This window comes from Argentina silus (genome assembly GCF_951799395.1).
Source record: "Argentina silus genome assembly, chromosome: 18".
In the NCBI taxonomy this organism is placed as follows: domain Eukaryota; kingdom Metazoa; phylum Chordata; class Actinopteri; order Argentiniformes; family Argentinidae; genus Argentina; species Argentina silus.
In genome coordinates, this window is record NC_139672.1 from 15831240 (window position 1) to 15857387 (window position 26148).

General features: G+C 45.1%; 2 protein-coding genes across 2 annotated transcripts in view; one reads left to right on the top strand and one right to left on the bottom strand.

The window, feature by feature from the left end:
* The window catches only part of pappa2 (pappalysin 2), a gene marked incomplete at its 5' end in the record, with an annotated part of 42093 nt that extends 34207 nt beyond the window's left edge, over window positions 1–7886 (top strand). Inside the window, 3 exon segments of the mRNA XM_083689614.1 lie at window positions 252–323; window positions 5067–5165; window positions 7120–7886. Coding sequence (XP_083545740.1) covers window positions 252–323; window positions 5067–5165; window positions 7120–7221 — 273 coding nt within the window. The 3' untranslated portion in view covers window positions 7222–7886.
* A 2314-nt stretch (window positions 7887–10200) lies between these two features.
* astn1 (astrotactin 1) overlaps window positions 10201–26148 on the bottom strand; it is a gene marked incomplete at both ends in the record, with an annotated part of 174613 nt that continues 158665 nt past the window's right edge. Inside the window, 4 exons of the mRNA XM_083689801.1 lie at window positions 10201–10438; window positions 16469–16652; window positions 16850–16950; window positions 20074–20209. Coding sequence (XP_083545927.1) covers window positions 10201–10438; window positions 16469–16652; window positions 16850–16950; window positions 20074–20209 — 659 coding nt within the window. The remainder of the gene's footprint in view (window positions 10439–16468; window positions 16653–16849; window positions 16951–20073; window positions 20210–26148) is intronic.

Genomic DNA, 26148 nt, shown 5'->3' on the forward strand with positions numbered 1-26148 from the left:
GTAGTTACATAGTCTTTACTCATTACTGTATGCGTTGCAACAATTACTCAAATATAACTAACACAAAGTTGTGTAATCTACATGGATACTGTATTTTGTAGTAGTTTGATTGAGTAGTTTGATTGATTTCCGTAGATACAAAATGCAGTTGCACATTCTAGCACAGGAGTGTCTATACATGCAGTTATTAATTAAAAAAAAAAAAATATATTGATTCCTAATTCATTTTCTCAATAAATGTTTTGTTTCAGAGTATAGTCTGCACTGGGATGAAGAGATGGCACCCTGACCCCAAAACCATCCACTGCATCCAGTCTTGCGAGGTGAGTGTGGAACAGGAGAGGCTGGTGGAGGTAGAAATCGGAGGACGGGCTCATTGTAATGCATGGAATGACACGAGGAGTGGTATCAAATGGGTCCATTCCATGTGTTACAATGAGCCCGTCCTCCGATTTCTACCTCCACCAGCCTCCACTGAGATCATCGCACAATTCATGGAATTCTTTTTAAATTCGTCCAAATAAAATTACTCCTCAAACATCTGCAAAACCTCAGATGTTGAAATGCCGAGCCTATTAGGTAATCAGGTCAGATTGAAGAAGTGAATTTGATAAACAGAGCATTAATTGATGTCTACTGTATATTGGTACAATAAGCAACAGGTTAAAATGCACAATATTTACAAAAAAAAAGATTGTGTGAAAAACTCAATCTACAGTATATCCATGATTTGTCAGTAGTATATATATTTTTTTTATAGTTTACTGACTTGACGTTAAACTAAGCAGATTAAAGATGATCTGAAGGAGTATCTTTTCCAGCCAAGGGGATCTGGTTAATCTCCGTTCCTCTGCTTTTGCCTCTGTTCAGTCTCAATATTTGTTCTCCTCCTAATTGGATGTGCAGTGTGCTTGACAAACTATTTTCTACCTGACGAGATCCACTCCCTACCGTCAGAGGACATGCCCTTTCAACGTTCTCCTCCAGATTCTTCTGAATAGAAACTTCCTTCGTCTGCTCTTTGTGCAAGGAAGCACAGTTGAATATCATATATGGTGATATAGATGCTTCAACATTGTCATGCACACTCTCTTACCTATTAATAACTTTTGAGGGTGGGTGGGGGGGTCAAAGGTCAAAGGAGCGGGTCTCCAAATATCATTAATATAATAGTAAAATGTTATAACAAAATAGTTTACTAGGAAACAATATATACTTACTGCTGTTTATAATAAAATGGTATACTGCTGTAGCAAATAGTTCACTAGGGAACAATATATACTAACTGCTGTTTATAATAAAATGATATATTGCTGTAGCAAATAGTTTACTAGGAAAATGTATCACCACGGCTTTTCTTCAAATATGAAGATACAGAAGTCCATCCCACTTCGGGGTAACCTGGAACTATCTGTGGAACACACACAACCTGTTATCTCATGGTATTAAAACAATCCTTTTCACCTGTCAGTAGCACATTTTTCCCCTCCGACTTCCCCTACATGTTGCTAAGCAAAACAGCTGCTTATAACCAGGTAGTCCGTGACAACACAGTAAATCATACAGCAGCACATGTGTTGCAGTAACATGCAGCCAGATATTATCCAGATGCTGCTTTTCACACTAGGATAAAGATAAGTGTCCGGGTCGGCTGAGGCGCCGAAATACCGTTTACCACAAACCTCTCCTTCAGGCCAACATGGTCTTCGCCTAATCGAATCATTTCGCGTAAAACACAAACATATACTTCAACGGGAACGTAGCTCACACCGATATCACGGCTGTGTTTTTCTCCGTGTTTCTCAGGAAGTGAAACCGTCGAAGGCCAGCCAATAGAATGGAGGGTGTGTAATGGAATGAGGGTGCTCGGGACAAGCCAATCAGCATTAGCTCTAGAATGATCAGAATTAACAGTGTTCTATGGTGTTCTGGCATTGAGTTGAAACTGGGTTTAAAACGGGCCTGGTCCGCAGTGTTAACAGCTTTCTCACTCACACATGTATCATACCAGCCTAACATATAACATACTTTTAGAATCAAATTCCACCCTTAAGTCAATTTCAAGAAACATAATGAAAACATATGCATGGCAAATCTATATATATAAATTCTAATATAATTTATTTGATTCACCTGACGCGATATCATCATCTTTGTACTGTATGTCCATCACATATATTGACTCGTACAATCCCGCTACTGTATCGTCATATTTGCCTCCAAACACACACATTAATTTCAGGGTTTATTTTGGGAAAAACTCTTAATTTCAGATTCAGACGTTTGGGGGAAGCGTAATTAGCCAGTGCTACGGAACTCTGGGGAGACCCAATCAGGAAGCGGTAATGTGGGGCCTCAAAACATTCACAGCTGTTGCTATGGAGTTTATTTTGCTTATTGTGTCTTTCACTTACCATTAAAGCTGGCTGGTCTGGGGCCCGTCAAGCGTATCCCCCTCCTCTCCCCTAACAGGATGTTTACGTACAGGACCACACGCGGCTCAGCAGTTGAAAAGACACCTCGATTGTCGTCGTCGTTGTGTAAGGAGATAACGTCTGCGGATTAACTCCACTCCTCGGTGTCAGCAGTGATAAACTTGTTTTTCTACATTCCGTTATCTCCTGACCTTTCATAAAGACATCGACGTGGAAACAGTTGCTAAGCGTTGGCTAATCATGTTTCTAAAAAAAAGATAAAAATATTTTCTGGTGAATGTGCTGTAACTAAGCAAAGATTGCAGAAGTTTCCAGTCAATCTGGGTACCTTCAGATAACCTATGTGATGCTGCAAGCGGTTGTATAACAGACATGCACATCATAAATATTCTATTGCGTAGTACAGTAGATTCTTCCACTCCCCCATTTGGACAGGAACCAGGGAAAGCAGTCAAACACTGGGATGCCTATCCTAAGGTTGATGTCTTTATTTGGTGCTGTAACTCACAGCGCTCAGCGGGTTGTCAGGGGATGAGTTGTGGCTCTTTGATAGCACCTTTTGTGGTAAAGAACAATAGCTGTGTTTTTATTTATAGAAGACGTACGGTTTTGGGCACTTGTGTGGACTAGGAAGGATCCATCAACACTTTTGAATATAACACCGACCCCGGAATCCATGTGTTCCACGACTGTTAAATGTGCTTTCCTGTCAGCAGAGTAATGACGGCCCAGATCTGGTCCACATCTGTTTTCTACCGGCATGTGGATGTGGCTCATGTACGACTTTGTTCCCCAGTACTGGTCAACCCCACTCATACCAAAGATGGCCCAGTAACTACAGGAACGTATCAGGGCCACATTCCTCATACCAGAGCTGGCCTATAGCAAATTGCCAACTATTCTCCAGACCTGCCCCCCTAAATCGGACCAGATCTGGCCCATGTAATACAAATACCTGAACCATATGTGCCATCGCAAGACCAGATCTGGCCCACAATTGTCTGCTGGCAGGATTAGGGCTCAGAGTCTTGTTATGAAGTAAAGGATGACTCACTCCGATACAGCCCGGTTTCTCAGACTCCTGGATCATTCTCTGGATGTCAAATCCATCAGTGTGGTCTCTGACCTTCATCAACTCTGAATTCCATAAATGGCAGCTTTATCAAATGAAAAACAGAATGACTCACACGTGGAAAAGAAACTTCATGCCTCTCTCTCTCACATGGAGAACATTTGGGTGAGAAGAGGAAAAAAGAGGGGGAAAATGAAATGATGTCAAAAATGATAAAATGATGTTGAAATGATGTCAAATGATAAAAAATGAAACCTTCGAGGACTCTGTTAAAGAAATATTTTGGCGAGAGGTATTTACGAGAATTCATATAAGGTTTGACAATGTTTCGTGAAAACCGTGGGTGTTGTTGACGTTACTGTCAGGTTTATTGTCTTGCTTTATGCCAAGGGTTCAAGTATTGATGTTGACATGGTGTAGGTCAGCTCACTGTAGACAAAAACATATTTGGCTTCAAAATTGTTTTAATTCTGATTGTGGCCAATTACGTAACTTATTCCACAGATGTAATATGTGTTTTATTTATTCTTAATGACATTGCTTGTGCCAGTATGTGGTTCAGTGTTTTATCGTATTGCTTTTGGGTCTTGCAGATACCGTGCATTACAAATGGCCTCACACACATGTAGGCACTACATGTGCCAGTTTAAAAATCTATTTGTCTTAACAAAATCAACGGGGATATCAAGTCAAGTCATTTGGCCAGTGTGTCCACTTTAATTACCGGGAAAGTATTTAGTCTGAAAGAAAACAATGAAATAGATTTATTTACGGCTTGGCTGCAGCTTTGAAAGCACAGGGAAGGAAAAGGGATTTGTTGGAAAAGGTGGAGAGAAATTCTGAGCAGGGGAGAAATTTCGCCAGAGATCTCCCCAGCAGCTGCCGGCTCAGCTGTGATGTGGATTCAGGTACAACAACCTGGAGCCTTTGAAAGGACTCCATAGGCTCGGGGGAGAGCCAAAAGTACCTTTGGCAGTCACCTCTTATTTTCTTATTTTTGGCACGGCGAACCCCTCAAGGTTAAGTCGAAAATGTTAAAAGGCTTTCATTATGACGCATTTACGATTTTTTATGTTACTTAAATTCGACAATTGCGTGCCGTTGTAGAGTTAAGACGTACACACGACTCCCAAGAGCACTGCAAACACGGTTAACGGCAACACCAAGTTCCGGTCTCGGGTGTAAAATGTTGTAACACCAACATGTTCTAACCCGGCTGCTGTATTAACTCACCTTTGGGAGGGAGGCGTTAGACTCAGGGGGTAATGTAAATGCTATTTCACAAGTGTTTATTGATTAAATGAATGGGTAAGGTTATAAAACGATGAGTTATAATGCAGCATAGCTGTTAAATGAGAGTATTTGGGGAAGCGAGGTACTTCTATTCACAGTGGTGCTATCTGTATTGTAGTTGATGACACGCTCCAGTATGTACACAGTAGAAACGCACTGTAGCAATGTTCTGTTTAATGCAAAACTCGCCACAATATGGATTGTTTTTTCCTCAAACTTCCCTCATCTCATTCTCCTGTCTGTAATGAGTTGTCTTCTCTCCCCAGCCCTTCGGGGGAGACGGTTGGTGTGACACCATCAACAACAGGGCGTACTGCCAGTATGACGGAGGGGACTGTTGTCCGTCTACACTCTCCACCAGAAAGGTAAACACAAACAAACAAACAAACAAACAAACAAAATGTTTTCACTGTCCTCTCTCTAAACCCCTTACCTTTTCCCTCCTGACTGAAACAGCTTATTTCCCCCCATCCCTCTGTGAGAGAGTCTCCATTGGAGGAGATTATTTTTTTTCTCTCTGCTTTTTCTTCTTCTCTTTTTCCCCTCATACCTGCATTTTTCATACTTGTATATTCATGGGTCGCCTATTAATTCTTGGGAGTCTGCAGCCGGCCGGCCGGCCAGCCACGGTGGAGGCCCCTCGTCTCCCTCACGTCCGTCAGAGGTATGAGTCATAGCGGTGGCGGTGGTGGTGGCGGTGCGCTCCGGAGCACCGGCGGCTCCCCATTGAATGGAGTGAGCTCAGGAACGGAACAGGAACGGAGTGCCCCGTCATAAATAAATCGCCTGCTAAATAGTTACTTTTATGAGGGGAAGGCCAGGTGCCCGTGGTCTTCTGCCACTGTAAAACACCAGCGTAGACCATCAGGGCTGTGAGAAAGTGAAGTAAACCGTGAGTGACAGCGTCCGGCCCACCGTGGGTCCAGCGGAACTGGGACCAGCTTGTTTGTATAGCACCATGGAAACTCCTCTGGTCTCCAAAGCACTGCTGGGCTGACCCACTCCTCCGATTGGGTACTTTGATTTGTGGAGTCTGGTCCAAGCTGGTTGACTTGGATAGTTGGACCAGGAAGAGGGGCAGGAGGACATTGTTACAGCTGTCTGGAAGGACAGCTTTCTGTCTTCCGCTTGCATACTTCCTTTACCATTACTAAGTAACCTACAGGACTTTACCATTACTAAGTAACCTACAGGACTTTACCATTACTAAGTAACCTACAGGACAGAGAGTTGTAAAACGTGACGATTTGATATCAGTGTGAATGAGGAATAGTTATAGGTCTTGTAAGTTTTCACTATAAGTAACACGAACATATACTAACATATTGAGGTTAGAACGGCTTTCATTGTAAATTAGCTAAATGTGTTGTTTTAGGTGTATGAAATCATAATTGATACAGTTTGTGTTTCTTTATTTAAAACATACATTTTCAAACCCTTTAGATACATTTTGCTAAGCAGTGTCTCCAAAACAAACAGTTTTTGTTTTTCCAGCAAGGAGCCATGTCTGTCCAAAGGTTGTTGTCGAAGGCAGCGAAGGTAAAGAGTATCATTTGCCTCGGCCCGGCCTCCATCACGAACCAACACAGGGCTTAGGAAACACTTTGTTGCCAAACAAATGCAGATTTAATGGGCGAGCCGCCGTCAGATCAGTGTTTCTCTTCCTAACCCTCTGGAACCGTTGCTAAGTCCTCAATGAAACTATTACGGTCCGCCGAACGTCAGTGAAATCAGCACTAGGTCCCGCAGTTTGCCTCTAGTGTTTACATTTCTTGCAACAGACGTCTTTGCAGGGCATCTGAGTTTATTTTGCAACCTGTGGGGATGGCTTGCTTCCTAGACGAGACCTGGCGAACACTTTTGTTGATTCTTAACATGTGTTCTTCCCTCCACCGCGCTGGTGGGGCAGGTCCCCTCCTCTGATACTCAAGGTTTCTCACCCTTGAATGTCCGTGGTGAACTGTTCGACATCACCGCCTTTATCTACGTCTTGGGAGACATTCGGGTTTCTCTCTTGAAAAGGATCCTGAGGAAATTTGCGGGGGAAAAAAAAAAATTGCGTAAAGCGCATACGCACTCACGATGCAATACTTCAGGGTTTGGGAAAAGAGAGTGACGGGTGATTGGCGAAATTGCTTGCCTGTTGTGGTTAGCGCCAGTTTTTACTGCGTTGTTAAACTTGTGCCGTTACGTTGTGGATGTGCTGGGTTGAGATGTGGAAATGACCCCTGGATCTGTTTGTGAGTAGTTTCTCGGTCTCTTGGGGGTGGTTTTGTTTTGTTTTCTAACCCCCGGGGATACTTTGTACTTGATTGACAGGTGATCCAGTTTGGGGCGGACTGCGATCAGCATGAGTGCTCTTGCCGTGATCCAAACGCTGAGGAGAATAAGAGCAAAGCCAAACTGTTGGAGCTCTTCTGAGGCTGAGATGGATGGAACGGGAATCGTTAGACGGAGCCAACAGGCCTCTGCTGGCCTCGAATGAAACAGATAAACTTCACCCCTGGACATGATATATTTCCATTTTGTTTTCCTATTAAGGAGCAATGAAGGTTATCTCTAGACGAAGTAAGAAAAAAATTAAATAAAATCAGTATTTCAGATTGTAGCTTTAGCATTCTAAACCAATACTAATCTGTAAAGACTAACTTGTATAGACTAATATATTTGGACAATCTCTGACATACGTATGTAGATGTAGTTACTGAGGTCTACAGTATTTTAAAATCATATCACATATAAACCAGTGGAGGCTGGTGGAGGTAGAAATCGGAGGACGGGCTCATTGTAATGCATGCAACGGAATGGGGAATGGTATCAAATGGTATCGTGTTAGATACCATTCCTCATTCCGTTCCATGCATTTCAAGGAGACCGTCCTCCGATTTCTACCTCTACCAGCCTCCCCTGATATAAACATTTATGCATATCATCGGTACCTAAGGTCAAACCATTTCTGTTAAGAGGGGTGCTGTTTAGTTGTAGCTGTTTTCTCAAGGAATATTCCACACAAATATTGTACCTGAAATGTAATCTCGTTCTGTGTGATGTCATACTGTACTTTACACACTTTACTGAATAAAATGCAACTTTATCAGAGGCTGTTTTTTTTTTTTTAAATCTCATTTTTGTTTGTTTTTGAACATTCCTGTCTCTGTCATGCGTGGTGCAGTGAGACTACTGTGTTCTCTCAGGAGGGACAGAGCTAAGCTCGGCGCTGACAGTTCCTTTTGTCTGGTAATTTCGTTAAAAAGCAGATGTTTTCGTATCCGGTCCCTTGCAAACATTCCTATCAGTTTGATTTTGGGGTTTCGAGTTAATTCACTGAAAAAATAAATAAAAATAAAGATGATTGGACAATTAGACATTTTAAATAAGATACGTTTTAGTTCTTGGCTTTGATGTACCCACAATGCGAAATGTCATAATATATTCTTTATTATTCTTTGAAATGGCAAAAATCAAAGTGAAAAAGTGAAAGATAGATAAGCCACAGACAGAGCATAACATGCACATTCTATATTTCATCTCTTGTTTATGGTACAACAATTACAATAACATACCTTGTGATATCTGGACAATAAAGTGTATTAAACATTGTTCTAAACCATCTGTATTTTTTTTCTTCTTTTAATCAACTCCATTGTATTGATAAAACAACCCTCTCAGGTCTATTTGGGAAGCATAGTTATGTTAAACATTATCTCACAATGAAATCAATTCAAACACAAAAAGACGCAAAAAACGCTGGCAGGTTACTTCTAAGCCTATAATACAAATGTAGCCCCTCCCACTGCACGTTGCATAACATGAATACCAACCAATGGGGTTCTCAGCCTAGAAAGACACAGACGCCTTGCTGTTCTGCAGCTGTTGTCACTGATTTCCATTGATGTCAATGTTAGAATAAAAATCATGTGTCATTCAATATTTACAGAAGCAAAAAACCATACTGTACTGTGCTGTAAGTCAATGAATGACCATGAAACCCTCTACCTACAGTATACAAATATCTACAAGCGTTCATTCCATGTCCTCATTTTATGAAACTGACGATAGCATTATTGTAGTGTGTGTGTGATGACCCTAATTGTTTCACCAAGAACACAGCATTAATCTCCAGTATGTGCTGCTTTGAAAATGAATGTTTAACATGAACTGTATGAAAAAAACGATTGGCCAATTTGTTTCTGATATCAATAAATCAATCAATCAATCAATCTGGAAAGATCAATCAGGAACAAACACTGGCATGTTAGTTTGAAACATCTGCGTTTGCAGGATCAACGAATCCTCTCGCACGTAATTTACACCTTTAAGACACGTATTTTAGATGACATCTTGTAAACAACATATGACATACATGTATAAGCAATAGAAACCACTGATTTGCTGTTATCCTTCATTTTACGGATAGAAATAGTGATTCAATGAATTGGTTCACTTCAGAATGATTCGGATGTAATTGATGTAGCAAATACTTGTCTTGTCATTTGGTTTTGGCATCTTTTAACTCGAAACATTTAGAGACTAAAAACATAGAGGATACACATTTGTACACGACCTCCCGACCCTGTTAAATGACCACAGAACGCTGCCTGTCTTCTTACTGTAGGAGAGACACGTTCAACAGCTTCAGAATACTACATACATTCAACATGGTAGATAATTAACTTCATCATCACCATATATACATGGAGGGGGCAGGGGGAGAGGGGGCAGGGGGGGAGGGGGCAGGGGGAGAGGGGGCAGGGGGGGAGGGTCGGTGAACGTTCAAACGTTCCAGAAAGTCCCTCCAGGCGTCTGTGTGATAAAGACGAACATCAATAAAGTACAAACACTTTTAGAACTGTTGCAAGTACCGCACTTTGTTTTCCTTTGTTCTGTTTACTAGTCAAGCAAACTCTGCTGCTAACCTCTGTCTCTAATTGGTCTAAAGGGAAAACAACACCCTACCTGACCAGGAAATCATGTTCCTATAACCTAGAAAAAGGATTAGAAGGATACACACGGGTTATAATACAGACAGTGACCAGTGGGAGAGACTAAAGCGGCCTTGCTGACCAGCATCCCACTGACAGGCCGACTAGGTTAAGAACTAAACAATGACCCTAATCTGAACCCAGCCTACATTGTTTACCAAATCCAACATCATTATGCTGGTCAGTCAGGTCCCCCTTGGTTGTTCCCATGGTGACCCACCCCAAACAGAACACCCCCTTCTAGAACCCCTGTTCCCATGACGACCCACCCCAAACAGACCACCCCATTCTAGAACCGTTGAGAACATTCCTTCTAGAACACCCCTTCTAGAACCATGACGACACCCCCCCCCCCCCCACCCCCCCCGAACAAAACACCCCATTTCTAGAACCGTTTGGCCGTGTGACTGACTGGCATTCAGAGTTCCTTGGGCTCGCCATAGTCGTTGTACATGACTGGCAGCAGCTGCTCCTCGCAGGCCTTCCGCACGTCCTGGCCCAGGTCCACCCAGTTGAGGCCGAAGGCCTTGGTGTCCGTGTAGCGACAGGACAGGTACTTGAGTGACATCCTGCGCAGGCCAATCTTAGGCTCCTGGAGGAGGCCCCTGCACCAGCCACTCAGGTCGTCCAACTGGGACAGGATAAGCCCCGCCTTCCTGTAAAGGGACACAAACACTTAACTGACTAACTACTCATCAAGGGCACTTAGGCTTCTCTAAATACCTCAACACACAACTGAGTGTTTGGTTTATCGCATCGCAGACCATGGCCTCGAACACGGGCCTCGGATTTCAAAGGATTCCGAAAAATTCGAAACTGAGTGAGAATACGTGTCTGAAAACACGTTCTTCCGTATTGTACATGTGAACACTTTGCCTGAAAAGGGAACAAACCTTAACTGATGCACTTCAGACGCGGGACAGAGCGTATCACTCGTAAATCTCACTTTGCGGCCTCACCAGTGTTTTTGCACTACATCATTATACGACAGACTCCAGCCCACCGCTTCCTTTCTGAAGGAACTGGGCATGTGTGGGAATAAGTAATTGAATTAACTTTTTTTCTACAGTCAATATTTTACTGATATTTATACATTCCAAACACAGCAGCGGGTCTTGCCATGCTCGGATGAAACTGAAAGTCAAGAAGAGCTATTTATGTGGCTGGAGGGTAATAGTGAGGGGGAGAGAGAGAGAGAGACAGAGGGAGAGAGAGAGAGAGAGAGAGAGAGACAGAGAGAGAGAGAGACAGAGAGAGAGAGAGAGAGAGAGAGAGAAAGAGAGAGAGAGAGAGAGAGAAAGAAAGAAAGAAAGAGAGAGAGAGGGAGAGAGAGAGAGAAAGAGAGAAAGATAGAGAGAGAAAGAAAGAAAGAGAGAGAGAGAGAGAAAGAGAGAGAAAGAAAGAGAGAGAGACAGAGTGAGAGAGAAAGAGAGAGAGAGTGAGACAGAGAGAGAGAGAGAGAGAAAGAGAGAAAGAAAGAGAGAGAAAGAAAGAAAGAGAGAGAAAGAAAGAAAGAAAGAAAGAGAGAGAGAGAGAGAGACAGAGTGAGACAGAAAGAGAGACAGAGTGAGAGAGCACGACAGGAGGGAAAGAGAGAGAGGGACTCATTCTTTCATTCCTCAGACATGGCTTCACCTCGCCCAGTGGCCAAACCAGAGCCTCCAAACTGCAATGTAAACAGTGAACGTTTTTGTCAAGCCACAAGTGTTTTGGAGTAGACTCCTAGCTACTACACTTTATTAATGAAAAACACACTACTCCAGGCCTCTCTTCACCACCAACCCAGCTCTGAAAGTATCAACATATTCCAAACTGATATTAAACACAAAGCCCAATCAACGTTTTTATGGATATGGACCTGAATTTACTGTTACTTATCAAATGCCTTAGTTTAAAACATTTTGATATATATATATATACTGACAATATCACAATATCACAACATACTGTATTTTTATCTGTTTATCTGTATTAATACATTCTGAGAATATACAGAATATTGTTCAGATTTTGGATATACGAACAGCTTGGTTCTTTTTGCTGTATGTCAAAATCAGGGGAGGCCGGTGGAGGTAGAAATCGGGGGACAGGCTCACTGTCAGGGATGGAATGGAATAGAGAATGGTATCCATTCCATGCATTACAATGAGCCCGTCCTCTGATTTCTACCCCCACCAGCCTCCACTGGTCAACAACAGAGAGCCGCCATAGACCACGTCCCATTTGTGGAGGCCAGTGGTCAAACACCGCAAAACAACAATTTAACTATCCCCAATCCATCATCTGTGCTGGAAACTCTGCAGAAAAATATGATAATGGCCCTTTAATGATGTCAGAAATCACAGACGTTTGGTCTTTCTAAAATAATCCTTCTGTCCGCGTGCTGTCATTTATATCATTTTTCTAAATGTATTTATGTATCTAATATCTTGCCACATTTCAGCGGTTTAAGGAATCTGGATGTTTATTTGCTTAAAACAAAAACCTTGCGGTTTGTTATGCTTTAATTTTTCGAGAAAGAACGTTTCGGGCGCCCAAATAGCAACGGTTGTCACCATAAATCCCAAGCATGTATAGGGAGTGGAAAATGGCCTCACATCTCCAAGGTACATTATTTTGTAGCTTGCTCTCTACTTTGCTCTCTCCCTCTCTCTCTCCCTCCCTCCCCCCCCTGCCTCCCTCCCTCCCTCCCCCCCCTGCCTCCCTCCCTCCCTCCCTCCCCCCCTGTCTCCCTCCCTCCCAGGGTGGCGGGGCCCTCTCTTTCACATCTCCTTGACTCCTGTGCTTTTCATTGGCCCGGGAGGGAATAATCAGCTGCTTTCCTCACACACACACACACACACACACACACACACACACACACACACACACACACACACACACACACACACACACACACACACACACACACACACACACACACACACACACCCGTCACAGAGAGAGTGAGTAAAGGGACTGGGTCACTCACACACCCTAAATCACAGACCGGTTCAAAAGAGCATCCATGGTGCAATAGGAAACCGTGACCAGGATATTGTAGACATCAAAGAGGCATATTGTAGACATCACACAGGTGGTGAACTGTTGGACCTACTGTACTATACACAGCAGGGGAGGCTGGCAGAGGTAGAAATCGGAGGACGGGCTCACTGTAATGCTCGGAACGGAATAACCATTCCTACCATTCCTCATTCCATTCCATGCATTACAACGAGCCCGTCCTCTGATTTCTACCTCCACCAGCCTCCCCTGGAACCACCCGTCCTCATGGACAATGTGAGGTCACGGTAGAGCAGCTTACCTTACGTTTTAGACAAGGGAAAATCCCTGTGTGTCTTGCAACCAGTTCCCTCACGGGCCAAGATGACATCTGGCCTGGTCTTAACCCCAGAACACAAAAGCTCCAAGACAGCCTCGCCGCTTATCATTATGACTGAAACCCAACCATAACACCGGCACACACACTGCGTCCCGGGCTAAGTGTCTGATTAGAGTGTCATAAAAATACTTTGTCAGTTTCCTGGACTGAGGTACCGTACCGTTCCAGAGCAAGGGCACGCGGAGCGGGGACGCAGAGCAGCTAAAGATAGGGAGGAATTGATTTCCTGCGACGGAGCCAACTTCTAATATTTCTAAGTCAACAACCAGCCCTCAAGCCTCAAGGCTCTAGCGATGGGTAGTCCTAGAGTGATGAAAAGATCGGGAAACAGAGAAGGAGGAGGAGGAGGAGGAGGAGGAGGAGTGTCAGGCACTTCGGGAGACAGATTTTGGTAGGTTTTATTGTTTGGCTGGAGCATCACGCGATGAAAAACCAACAAAATATGTCCTCTGACGCGGGCCAAGCTAGTTCCTCAGTGAGATATGATGCCTAGCTAACAAACCGAAGTGGAATATCTCCCCGCCCCCGTCCCACGATTACAAGATAGATCCATGGCTTCACCGTTCTATTTCGGGATATTGTTTACCCTGGCGAAATGAGTTTACATTTAGTCAGGGGTCGAGTTTAGTAACTATAATCTGTATTTTGACTAGCTAATGAAAATCATGTTTAAATACTCCTCATTGTTTGTGACAGGGGAAACCCCAGTGTACTGGGGGAGGACTTCATAACAAAGCCCGTGGTTTCTGGGAGACGGGCCGTTAAGAGGGAAATGTTGTCTGCCCCGCTCTGTGAAGCCAGTGGAGACACATTGTCATTGTTTTGACTCAAGTGTGGTAGGACATTCCGTGTAGGACATTCCGTGTAGGACATTCCGTGTAGAACATTCCGTTTGAGAGGCAGGGGGGATGGAACAAGCAATAAAAAGCCTTGGTCAGTTCCTCAGATGGGTATTAGCTCCAAGAAGCGTGGTATTTGCGAATACATACCGTATCTTCTCAATCAATCACAACACAAACATCACAGCATTGAACATCCAAAATGCTGACAATACCCTGACAGTGTGATGTGTTTTAAAGGGGCAATCTGGGAGTGGTACATATATTTTTTACTTTTACTTTAAATTAATGATATATAGCCATTGATTCTTGAAGACTAGAACTTATGAATGCCTTATGACCTTAGTTCAACTGTCTTACCGCGTCATAAGCACAAATATAAGCTTTTTACTCCACTGTTTGTAAACAATGCAACTGTAAACAAACCCTGTATAGCTTCAAAACATGGTTAAAACTATAACAACCATCTCACGGATGGTCAACCCTCACATCCATAGCTCCGTCTGTGCAATTTAGAGTGATTACATTTCTCCAGCCCCATTCCTCAACTGTTTACCAAGAAAGTGGCGGGGAGCCCGCTTTGTTATTGTATGAATCCCAGATGGCACCTTTAAGGGAATAACCCTACAAATCATCACAATAGCTGCATTGCAACATAATGTCTAATTGATGACTGTGTTGACCTAACCCTGCGTTTATCCCAGAGTTCCCTCCGCGCTCTCCTCAAACGCTCCCGCTCTGCTTCCATCTAAAGGTGCTTTTCTCAACATTCATCATCGTCTCCCTAAATGGGGGCAGTTAATCTAAGTGTATTTTAATGGAACACTTCAGAAGCAAAACCAATTACATCAACTCTTCCAATATGGGCCAGATTAAAAACAACCTTTCACTTGGAGCGAATGCTGTGATTCTATTTGGTCAAAGACCTTGTAGTTAATCAGTTTCACCTGCGACCGGGGTTGTACTGCTTCGACGGGGAACTGTAGACGTTTTATATCGGGCACATGGGCCTGTTTATACAACATTTAGCTGGGATTTGACATTATACTGTGGTACTTATCTGAGCTGCTTGAGAAGGGAGGAAACCTGAGTTCTTCCTGGTTGCGTTAATGTGGACTGGCTGATGTCACAGAGGGCAAATTTGCTCCAATCAGATTGAATGAATTTCCACTTTAACCATAATGAAGACAAACAACGTTTCGAATGAATGCCAGTATTTGGAATCTATGAGAGAGCGATTGGTTTACAACGAAACCAAAACAACTTAAAATAAATTATACAACGGTTTGATCAGAACAACCATTGTTTGATTGGTCAAGAGGCGTTGGAAAGCGTGACTTAATAATGCTGTGGGAATATCACGCTTAAAATCACGCCGTGGTAGTTTTGTTTATCATGTTCCCTTGACGATATTTGTAGTTTTGGGAACTGTATTTCTCAGGCCAGCACAATATATCCTGAAATAAATACTGAAAACATTGTTTTCTTGTCACGACTTTTCGGATTTGTTGTGTAACCGTTGTCTAAGCAATCGAGGCCGTGATTTATTGTCAAAACCGTCACGAGTAGGGAGAGTTATTGGTTATTACTTAAGTGAACTACCAGAGGACTATGACAGCGGGAACTCAGGCCGAGGTGTGCTACCAAAGAATGTGAACAACTGGGATGCTAGAATATGAGAACAGTAACTTTTAATAATTTATAGATATTGCCACTGTTCTGAAAAAATGCATGTTGATTAATGTTATTGGCCGTATAGCTGAGAGAGATAAAAAGATTAGATATATCGTGGTAAAGAGAGATAGAGGGTGAGAGAGAGTGAGAGAATGAGTGATTGATATATACACTCACTAAGCACTTTATTAGGAACACCTGTCCACCTTCCCATGGTGGAGGTGGTGTAATGGTGTGGGGAATGTTTTCTTGGCACACTTTGGGTATCAATCATCGCTTGAATGCCTATTTGAGTATTGTTGCTGACCATGTGCCACAATTTACCCATCTTCTAATGGCTACTTCCAGCATGATAATGCACCAGGCCTCAAAGGAATGTTTCCAACTTCTTGTGGAGTCAACGCCACGAAGAATTTAATTGTCTGAACTGTATTGTAGAAAATAATAAAAAATAAAGACAAACCATTGAATGAGAAGGTGTGTCCAAACTCTTGACTGGTACTGTATATGTATACACATAGAGAAAGAGCGGTAGACTGAAGTTACCTGGGCCCCAGTTCATATACATAGAGAAAGAGCGGTAGACTGAAGTTACCTGGGCCCCAGTTCATATACATAGAGAAAGAGCGGTAGACTGAAGTTACCTGGGCCCCAGTTCATATACATAGAGAAAGAGCGGTAGACTGAAGTTACCTGGGCCCCAGTTCATATACATAGAGAAAGAGCGGTAGACTGAAGTTACCTGGGCCCCAGTTCATATACATAGAGAAAGAGCGGTAGACTTGAGTTACCTGGGCCCCAGTTCATCCTCACATCTCCAGGTGAACTCTCCGAAGCTCTCGTAGTGCTGGTTGTAGTGGTAGAGGACGCGGTGCAGCGTGGGAGAGCCCAGGTCCATCAGGGTGTTGTACGCCGTCTGCTGTTCCTTGCCGCTGGTGTAACCATTAAACAGGTTATAGATCTTGTCTGCAATCTCTGCAAAAAAAAAAAAAAACACAAAACAGAACAGATTTCATCTCAATGGGTCGTAAATGAAATGATGTGTGGAGTTGAAGTGGGGCATGCTTTACCCCTAATTCCCTCAGAGAGCTGATTTGCAGTCGATGACAGTTTGAGCATCTACTGTAAAACCATCGAGAGTCTGGCAGGAGAGGCGGGTCATGAAAGCTCACCTTGGGCTTTGACGTCGTCCACCGCCGGGCACGGGGTTTTGATGGTCACGTCAGTGGGGCGGGACCTCCGGCCTGTGTTGTCCACCGCCCACAGCCTGAACCTGCACACACACACACACACACACGCACGCACACACGCACACACACACACACAGGCGCATGCACACACACACACACACACACACACACACACACACACACACACACACACACACACATTGACGTGAGTTATAAAGTAATTAGCAATTGCAATGGGAGTGCAATTGATGACGATTCAATGAAATGTGTTGTAGTGGGTCACATGGTGTCAGAAATGTGTAATATGATGTGTAATATTAATGTTTCAAGATATATTCAGAGGATGGAGGATCCTTCATGACAACTGGTAGTAATGAAGTTCTCCCCCTTACAACGTGAAGCTCTTTGGGAGTCTTGAAAGGCGCAAAGTAAATGTAATCAATTATTATTATTATTATTATTATTATTATTGGTCATTTAAATCAAATTATGAGCACATGAGAAGACAGTATCTGACAGCAGCTGAAGGTTTACAAAGCGAGCTTGTAGTCATTGACTTGAATAATATCGCCCCCTAGTGCACGTCGACACAAACAGCGACGTGCACCACCTGCACTGGTCCCAGTGAAATACTGCTACTTCACCCATTGCCATGAGTACCCGCTGCTTGATCTACGAGCCCCTGAGAGGAAGATGGCACCAAGCATGTTGGCCTAACTGACCAGAAGCAAAGCGATGTAAAGGCAGAGAGCATGTGTGCATGTGTTTCTGGTTGAGGCCGTCCCTACAGCCAGCATCCCACCCGCCTGAACACTGGTCTCACAGCGTGCTCAGGCCCTAATGTGTCCAGTGTGGCTCCCCCACTTTAACGGAGCGCGTGAGGTAAGTGGCTGCATGTGTGGACGGGAGGCTAACAGACTGGGGGGGAGGAGAAGAGGAGGAGAGGAGGAGGAGAGGGGGAGGAGAGGAGGAGAGGAGGAGGAGAGGAGGAGGATGAAGGGAGCTGGGTGGAAGTGTCGGAGGAAGGAGAGGGTGGGGTGGGGTGGGATGGGGTGCGGGTGTCGGAGGAACTAACGCTCACTCAGAGCATGGTCCAAAATCATTACACACTTGACCCCCGAAAACACGCGCGCACACGCCATGCACACGCATGCACGCACACAGACACAGACAGACACACACACACGCACGCACGCACACGCACACACACACACACACGTCGGCGTCAGGCCTTCCATGCGGTCATTAAAAACACACTGCTGGCCACCAGGCCCCCAAGGCAACACAACAGTGACCTCACTGGGGACTTCCTCAGGCCTCGGCGTCGGCGTCCAGCGCGGATGACATCACCCCACCAGCATCCTTGCGGCGCTGCCTCGGGGGAGACGGAGGAGACTGTGAACCGTCACGTCCAGTAGCACACGGTGGAGGATAACCATAAACACAACACCTGGATGCAGCACATGTCTCTCCAAAGCGTCCAGCGAATTAATCACATCCCCGGAGCCGCGTGTCACTGTTTCCTACAGTACGTTCAGGTAGCGGAACAAGACCTTTGACTTGGTAATATATGCACAGGTTTTTTCTGTGTGTGTGACATACATTTCCACACATTCAAGGTTCTGAACGAGACCTTTGACTTGGTAATATATGCACATATTTTTCTGTGTGTGTGACATACATTTCCACACATTCAAGGCGCTATGTTAACTCTCAGTTATGCTAAGTGTTTTGGATGAATGTCGCGCTGTACGATGTACTGTTGTTTTAAAGAAAAGAAAAGAAAAAGAAAAGAAAAGAAAAGAGAAGGGGTCGTCCGTACATTGAAATGTCACGTCCGCGAGTAAACATTGAGTCAAGGACGGTCGGGGTTTGTTTTTTTCGCGCGGCGCTCAAGCGGCTAGCTGCTGTGATGTAGCGAGTGGTGTTTCTGCTATTAGCATTAAGTGCTCCGCTGACGCACTTTCAAGCTGTTCCAAAACATGAGCTACTTCCCCTCGCTGTCTCTAACATATTTAAGAACACCCCTGATTGAACCTGTGCTTGTCTCACAACAAGTACATACAGTACACACACACACACACACACACACACACACACACACACACACACACACACACACACACACACACACACAGACACACACACACACACAGACCCGCCGAGTGATTCCAGACCAGGCCGTCCCCGGCAAGGAAAAAAAAAAAGAATGTTGTTCTTCCATTAAAAGTATGTCGTGTTTCCATCGTATTACAGCATACAGGACACATCCAGGAGAGTGGGGGTGGAAGGGGTGGAAGGGGTGGGGGGGTGGAAGGGGTGGGAGGGGTGGCGGGGGGGGTTAGGCCAAGGTCTCCCCTCTGTACAGTAAACACAGTTGTAGATACCAGAGGCGTCAAGCACGTAGGCCATTAGGCCCCCGGGGATGTTAAATTAATTAGTGTACCTCTAAATCCAGGCCCAAGGTTTATCACAATTATTTGGCAAAAGATCTACTGTATCTAAACAGATCAGCAGTCTTCCAGTTGGTGGGACAGCTGGGATGAACTCAAAAGGCATAACCGTTCCTAAAGGATCAACGTTGATCATTAACTGAAATGACTGAGGAACAGCTAAAAGATACAGTACAGTACCAGTCAAAAGTTTGGACACACCTTCTCATTCAATGGTTTTTCTTTATTTTTTATTATTTTCTACATTGTAGATCAATATTGAAGACATCAAAACTATGAAGGAACACATATGGAATTATGTAGTAAACAAAAAAGTGTTAAACAAACCTGAATATGTTTTATATTTTAGATTCTTCAAAAGTAGCCACCTTTTGCTTTGATGACAGCTTTGCACACTCTTGGCAAGGTGTGTCCGAACTTTTGACTGGTACTGTATGTTTCGATAGGTAAGGAACCGCAAAATAGATATATTTTCAACACAAAATTACGCGTAAGGATTATGGCTCTCGATTGTATTATGCATGGACCGGAATGAGGAATGACATCAAACAATTCCGTTCCATGTATTACAAATGAGCCCATCCTCCGACTTCTACCTCCACCAGCCTCCCCTCATCATGATGCATTCTAACATTTTCCAGGTGTTTGAGCTCTAGATCCCAGAAGCTCCTGTCTTCCAGAGGGGTACGGTATGGTAGCTTACATGTATGTGGTGTCAGCCTCCAGACAGAGGGGTACGGTATGGTAGCTTACATGTACGTGGTGTCAGCCTCCAGACAGCGGACGATCATGCTGATGGATGACGTATTCTGGTCAGGGATGTCCCCCAGCATCACACACGGAGACTTGGCCCCGGACAGGATGTCATCCACAAAGCTCAACATGGTCTCTGCACAGGGCGACACGGGAGGGGAAAATCCATTAATCATGGACACATGTTTAACACAGAGGGACTGTGTTGGTCAGGGGAGCTCCTGCCTGCTGCTCCCACCTGCAGAGCGCCAGAACGGCCATTCACAAAGGAGAGACACTTCCACATTTGCATACTATTTAGTATGCATGGTGAATACATTGTTACATACATAGGAAGCGTGCAAGTGTGGATATTGGGACACACTGAGACCAGGGGAGGCCGGTGGAGGTTGAAATCAGAGGACAGGCTCATTGTAACGCACGGAACGGAATGAGGAACGAGGAATGGTACGAAACATTCCAATTCCGTGCGTAACAACGAGCCCGTCCTCCAATTTCTACCTCCACCGGCCTCACGTGTGCACAATGTCACAGCATTATTCAACCTCCATCGCCAGCAACGCTACACTTCAGCATCGTAAAGGCATTCCTCCACCTGCATCAGTCAACTCCTCGGCCGCGGCGTTGAATGACTTCGGGCGATAGGTTTTCACAGCGTGAACAACATGTGTGGCGCGGTCAGCTGCCAACATAACCTCTCAGACAGACAGCCCACTCAGTGAGGCCCGAATAACAGGCCACAGCCATCCAGAACACCCTGCTCTCCCAGCTCCATCAATCAAAGTCCCAGGCCGCAACACTGAAGGACTTATACGTTTTCGACGCTACGAAACAACATGTGTCCGTCCGCACGGAAACTGAGTTCGGGGCTCAAATAATACGCCGGGCTCCGTGTTCTCATCACAGAGTGGCAGGCCCGGGGTTGTTTTCCCAGCTGGCATACATGCGTCAAGGGGGGGGGGGGGGGGCATTTGCAACGGGGCTGTGCTTTTCAACGGAAGAAAAACGCCTCGCTTGGGCTCAGAGGTCGTCGGTGGCCGGCGGAGGTAGAAACCGGAGGACGGGGTCGTTGCAATGCGCGGAACGGAACACACGCCGTTTCATACCGCTCCTCATTCCATTCCGCGCATTACAACGAGAACCGTCCTCCGGTTTCTACCTCCCCTGGTGGTCAGTCCGTCCGTCCATCCGTCCCCGTCCCCCCGTCCCCCCCCACACCGAAACCTTCTGAACCCTCCGGGTCACCAACTGGTATAAACATTGAGGCCAGTGCCAGTGAAAACAGGGGCTGAAATCAGGTCTGTGTACCAGCTGTCACTGGGAAGTATTCACCCTCGGCCGAGACCCACGGAGGAGAGCGTGGAAGGGAGGAAGATAGAGGCTGACATTGTGAGGGACCACGGCGTTTAGCATATTCACCGCAGAGTCCGAATATCTGTCCAGCGTTAAGCAAGCCGCGTTGGGCCGGAACGGTGGAAACACATTGTTGTGTGTCAATATCGGACTGTTTTGGTGGTGAATGGGTTCCTGCTTCAGGAAGAAACCTGAACGTTATTGGTTTCTGTAGATCGCTTCATTCATTCATGTTTTTTTGGGTAGCCCCCCCCCACCCCCCCTCGTGAATGTCCTCGTATTGTCCTCCGTGAACTCAATGCCATTTCCTCAAAGTTGGAATCAACCAAGTTGGATAGAACATGAAATAAATACCTTCAATCCAAGAAGTTGTGGAGAACTAATGCTCCAAAAACAGGGGGGGTGGGAAACTAAGCATGTGTGTTTTGAGTTAGCAGATAGCTGTTACAGTACTGAGTAAGGAACAGTACTCGGCAAGCAGCCTCAAAACAAGCACCTCTCAGACAGTGATACATCAAACATCACCCGCATTACATTACATATATGCAACGCTATAGCTTTGACTTAATGTGATTATGTGATTATCCACTTATCGAATTGAAATACACAGGGGTTTCCAGGTATGACGTAATATCATGATGTACTGCAACTTTATATGTATGATAATAGATACCACCAACTATTAGAGCTAATGGCGATTGTAGTGTTTATGTTTTGAGCGGTGATCAGCGCTCTGGAGTCACGACATTCTGTATCATCCAGGCCAAATCAATCAAATTTAGTTTATTTATAAGCGGTAAATTGTGGGAGTATTTTATTGTGGTCAGTGAATCGGGTATGACACACACACACACACACACACACACACACACACACACACACACACACACACACACACACACACACACACACAACACGCAACAGCACAACACTGTGCCCTGACCTTATATGGATGTTTCGAAATTGAAAAACTTTCTTGGGATCCTGACTTTTTGACGGACAGCAGAAATAAATAATGGTTATGGAACTATATCAAAGTATTGCTTGGGCCCTGTCGGTGCTTTACTCCAAACCACTTGGATATGCTCTCAAATACCATTATCAAAGGGTGATCAATTTCGTTATCAGTGCTATTCGTAATGCCACTTAATCACAGCAGTATCGATGCCCAAAACACGATCGAGTTTCCTTCCAAAATGTCGTTTTACACGGGCTGTCTCCTCATAAATCTAAAGTTCTGCCCAAAAAATGCTACATCTACAACAGAACTCAAATGAGTGTCCATTTATCATGGTCCAAGAGCAGTGGTTCGTCGTATTTCTCATTGTGAGAGACCTGGGATGGAAGGAGACCAGGAGGAGCCTGAGTCTTGTGGTCGGTAGACAGGCTTTCTCCCTGACATTCTGGATTAGTCTATTTCAGGTCTCTATTGACGAGCCAGGTTCACCTGGGATGACGCCCCTCAGATTGTCCTCAGTCGACATTGTTGCACCTGATGATCCCCTGATCGGAATGAAGAGATCATGTGATTAAGTGTGAGTCATATGAGACTTATTGATTACTGTCATAAGAGTCATATGAGACTTATTGATTACTGATCGGTAATGTTTCATGCTCTTACACATTTTCATCAACAGTAGATCTCCTTTGATCCCAATTACGGTGTAATTACTCGTCAACAATTGATACTTATTGGTATAACGTGTTACAATGAATCCCCAAGTAAGCAAACATGCTATTCATAGGTAATAATAATGTAATTTCACTCTTATCATGTCATTTTAAAGTTATTTCCAGGGACCCCTAAAATAAAACACTACCTTAAAAACCACTGCCACCATCTGAAGCACCTGTCCGATCCATTAACGATTAGAGAAAGAATATTGGCTGCAGGGAGCAGGTCTGCTAAACTGACTGCAAAACTTCAGAAGGTGAAACAACCCATAATTCACTTCAAACTCCTGGCACGGGGTGAATTTTCCCAGGATTCATACCCAAAGAATTCCTAATGTAAACAAACTCCAGCTGAATGACAAGGTCCTTAAAGGAACAGTTCTGTCAAACAGCCTAGCTGCTCTAAATGCCTGTCCTGTCCTGAGAGCAGTCTGTTGTTGTTGTTGTTGTTGTTGTTGTTGCTGGAGATGCATGATAATACACAAAGTGATGTGCATAAATCAATTAAAAAACAAGATCAATTGAGATTGGGATTGGAAACAGGGATGAGAGACGAAACATTGAGGATATGACATAATCAATCATAAATAAATAAACAATAGTTTCACATCATCATCATCATCATCATCATCATCATCACACTGTCGATGGACATGCGATCAAGCCATATTTTTCATTAGTGACTGCTGCACATACGTAACCATGGGAACGCTTGTGCACATTCAACAAGCCATGAACCGTGTAAAGGTTTAGCTATCAAAATGCAGCGGAATTAAAACGAACCCCTGTGGTGCGCCCACAAAATCCCTGAGAATCTGACTCCCCCCCAAAGTTGTACAAGGAGAGAGACGGTAACAATGGTACATTTAAGTGCCCTCCGGATACCCCCACCAGGAATTAGCATAAGCTTCTCCGTTGAGCGCCCTATCAGCTCATTCTGAAATAACTTTGAGGTCTTGAGTCGGAAACTACCAAGTTTCCTATTTCCGAGGAGCAATTGAATGCAGCATTAGGCATTACTTGATAGCATCCTTTCTTTGGAACATTAGAAGGCAGCAGCCTGGTCCTGGGGGCATCGAAAACAACGTGTTCCGCATGAGTTGGACTTGGATTTTCCGCTTGCAATGTCACCTTCAATCTCCAGCGCCAGAGTCAGTCATCACTAGATATCAACACAGACATTGATTGCTCAACAGAGGACCTGGGCCTGAACCTGATCAACAGAGGACCAGGGCCTGAACCTGATCAACAGAGGACCTGGGCCTGAACCTGATCAACAGAGGACCAGGGCCTGAACCTGATCAACAGAGGACCTGGGCCTGAACCTGATCAACAGAGGACCAGGGCCTGAACCTGATCAACAGAGGACCTGGGCCTGAACCTGATCAACAGAGGACCAGGGCCTGAACTTGATCAACAGAGGACCAGGGCCTGAACTTGATCAACAGAGGACCAGGGCCTGAACCTGATCAACAGAGGACCTGGGCCTGAACCTGATCAACAGAGGACCTGGGCCTGAACCTGATCAACAGAGGACCAGGGCCTGAACCTGATCAACAGAGGACCGGGGCCTGAACTTGATCAACAGAGGACCAGGGCCTGAACTTGATCAACAGAGGACCGGGGCCTGAACCTGATCAACAGAGGACCGGGGCCTGAACCTGATCAACAGAGGACCAGGGCCTGAACCTGATCAACAGAGGACCTGGGCCTGAACCTGATCAACAGAGGACCAGGGCCTGAACCTGATCAACAGAGGACCTGGGCCTGAACCTGATCAACAGAGGACCTGGGCCTGAACCTGATCAACAGAGGACCTGGGCCTGAACCTGATCAACAGAGGACCTGGGCCTGAACTTGATCAACAGAGGACCTGGGCCTGAACCTGATCAACAGAGGACCAGGGCCTGAACCTGATCAACAGAGGACCGGGGCCTGAACTTGATCAACAGAGGACCAGGGCCTGAACTTGATCAACAGAGGACCGGGGCCTGAACCTGATCAACAGAGGACCGGGGCCTGAACCTGATCAACAGAGGACCAGGGCCTGAACCTGATCAACAGAGGACCTGGGCCTGAACTTGATCAACAGAGGACCAGGGCCTGAACCTGATCAACAGAGGACCAGGGCCTGAACCTGATCAACAGAGGACCAGGGCCTGAACCTGATCAACAGAGGACCTGGGCCTGAACCTGATCAACAGAGGACCAGGGCCTGAACCTGATCAACAGAGGACCAGGGCCTGAACCTGATCAACAGAGGACCAGGGCCTGAACTTGATCAACAGAGGACCTGGGCCTGAACTTGATCAACAGAGGACCAGGGCCTGAACCTGATCAACAGAGGACCAGGGCCTGAACTTGATCAACTGTAATTCTTGATAAGGGAGAGAGGGAGAGAGAGAGAGGGAGAGAGAGAGAGAGAGAGAGAGAGAGAGAGAGAGAGAGATAGGGGGAGAGAGAGAGGGGGGGAGAGGGAGAGAGAGAGAGATAGAGGGAGAGAGAGAGAGAGAGAGAGAGAGAGAGGGAGAGAGAGAGAGAGGGAGAGAGAGAGAGAGAGAGTGAGAGAGAGATAGGGGGAGAGAGAGAGGGGGGGAGAGAGAGAGGAGGGGAGAGGGAGAGAGAGAGATAGAGGGAGAGAGAGAGAGAGAGAGAGAGAGAGAGAGGGAGAGAGAGAGAGAGAGAGAGAGAGAGAGAGAGAGATAGGGGGAGAGAGAGAGGGGGGGAGAGAGAGAGGAGGGGGGAGAGGGAAAGGGAGAGAATAAACAGAGAGACAGAGAGGAGAGGTACCTTTGCCCGGACGCACAGAGGCTCTATTGTTTGAATAAACAGGTAAACATTTAAACTTGAACATTCCCTAATCCATCACAGAAGTCAGTTCAGTCAGCTGAAGCTTCACGTCCAAACTGCTGCATGGGAACTTTACCAGTTCTATTAAACATCAACTTCTTAGGTACCAGCGCGCGGACTTGGCAGGTCCGTCAAAGACTCAACAAATAACATCTGGATCTTGTTGTCTGCTCTGATGAACAAAAAGGGAAAGGAGAG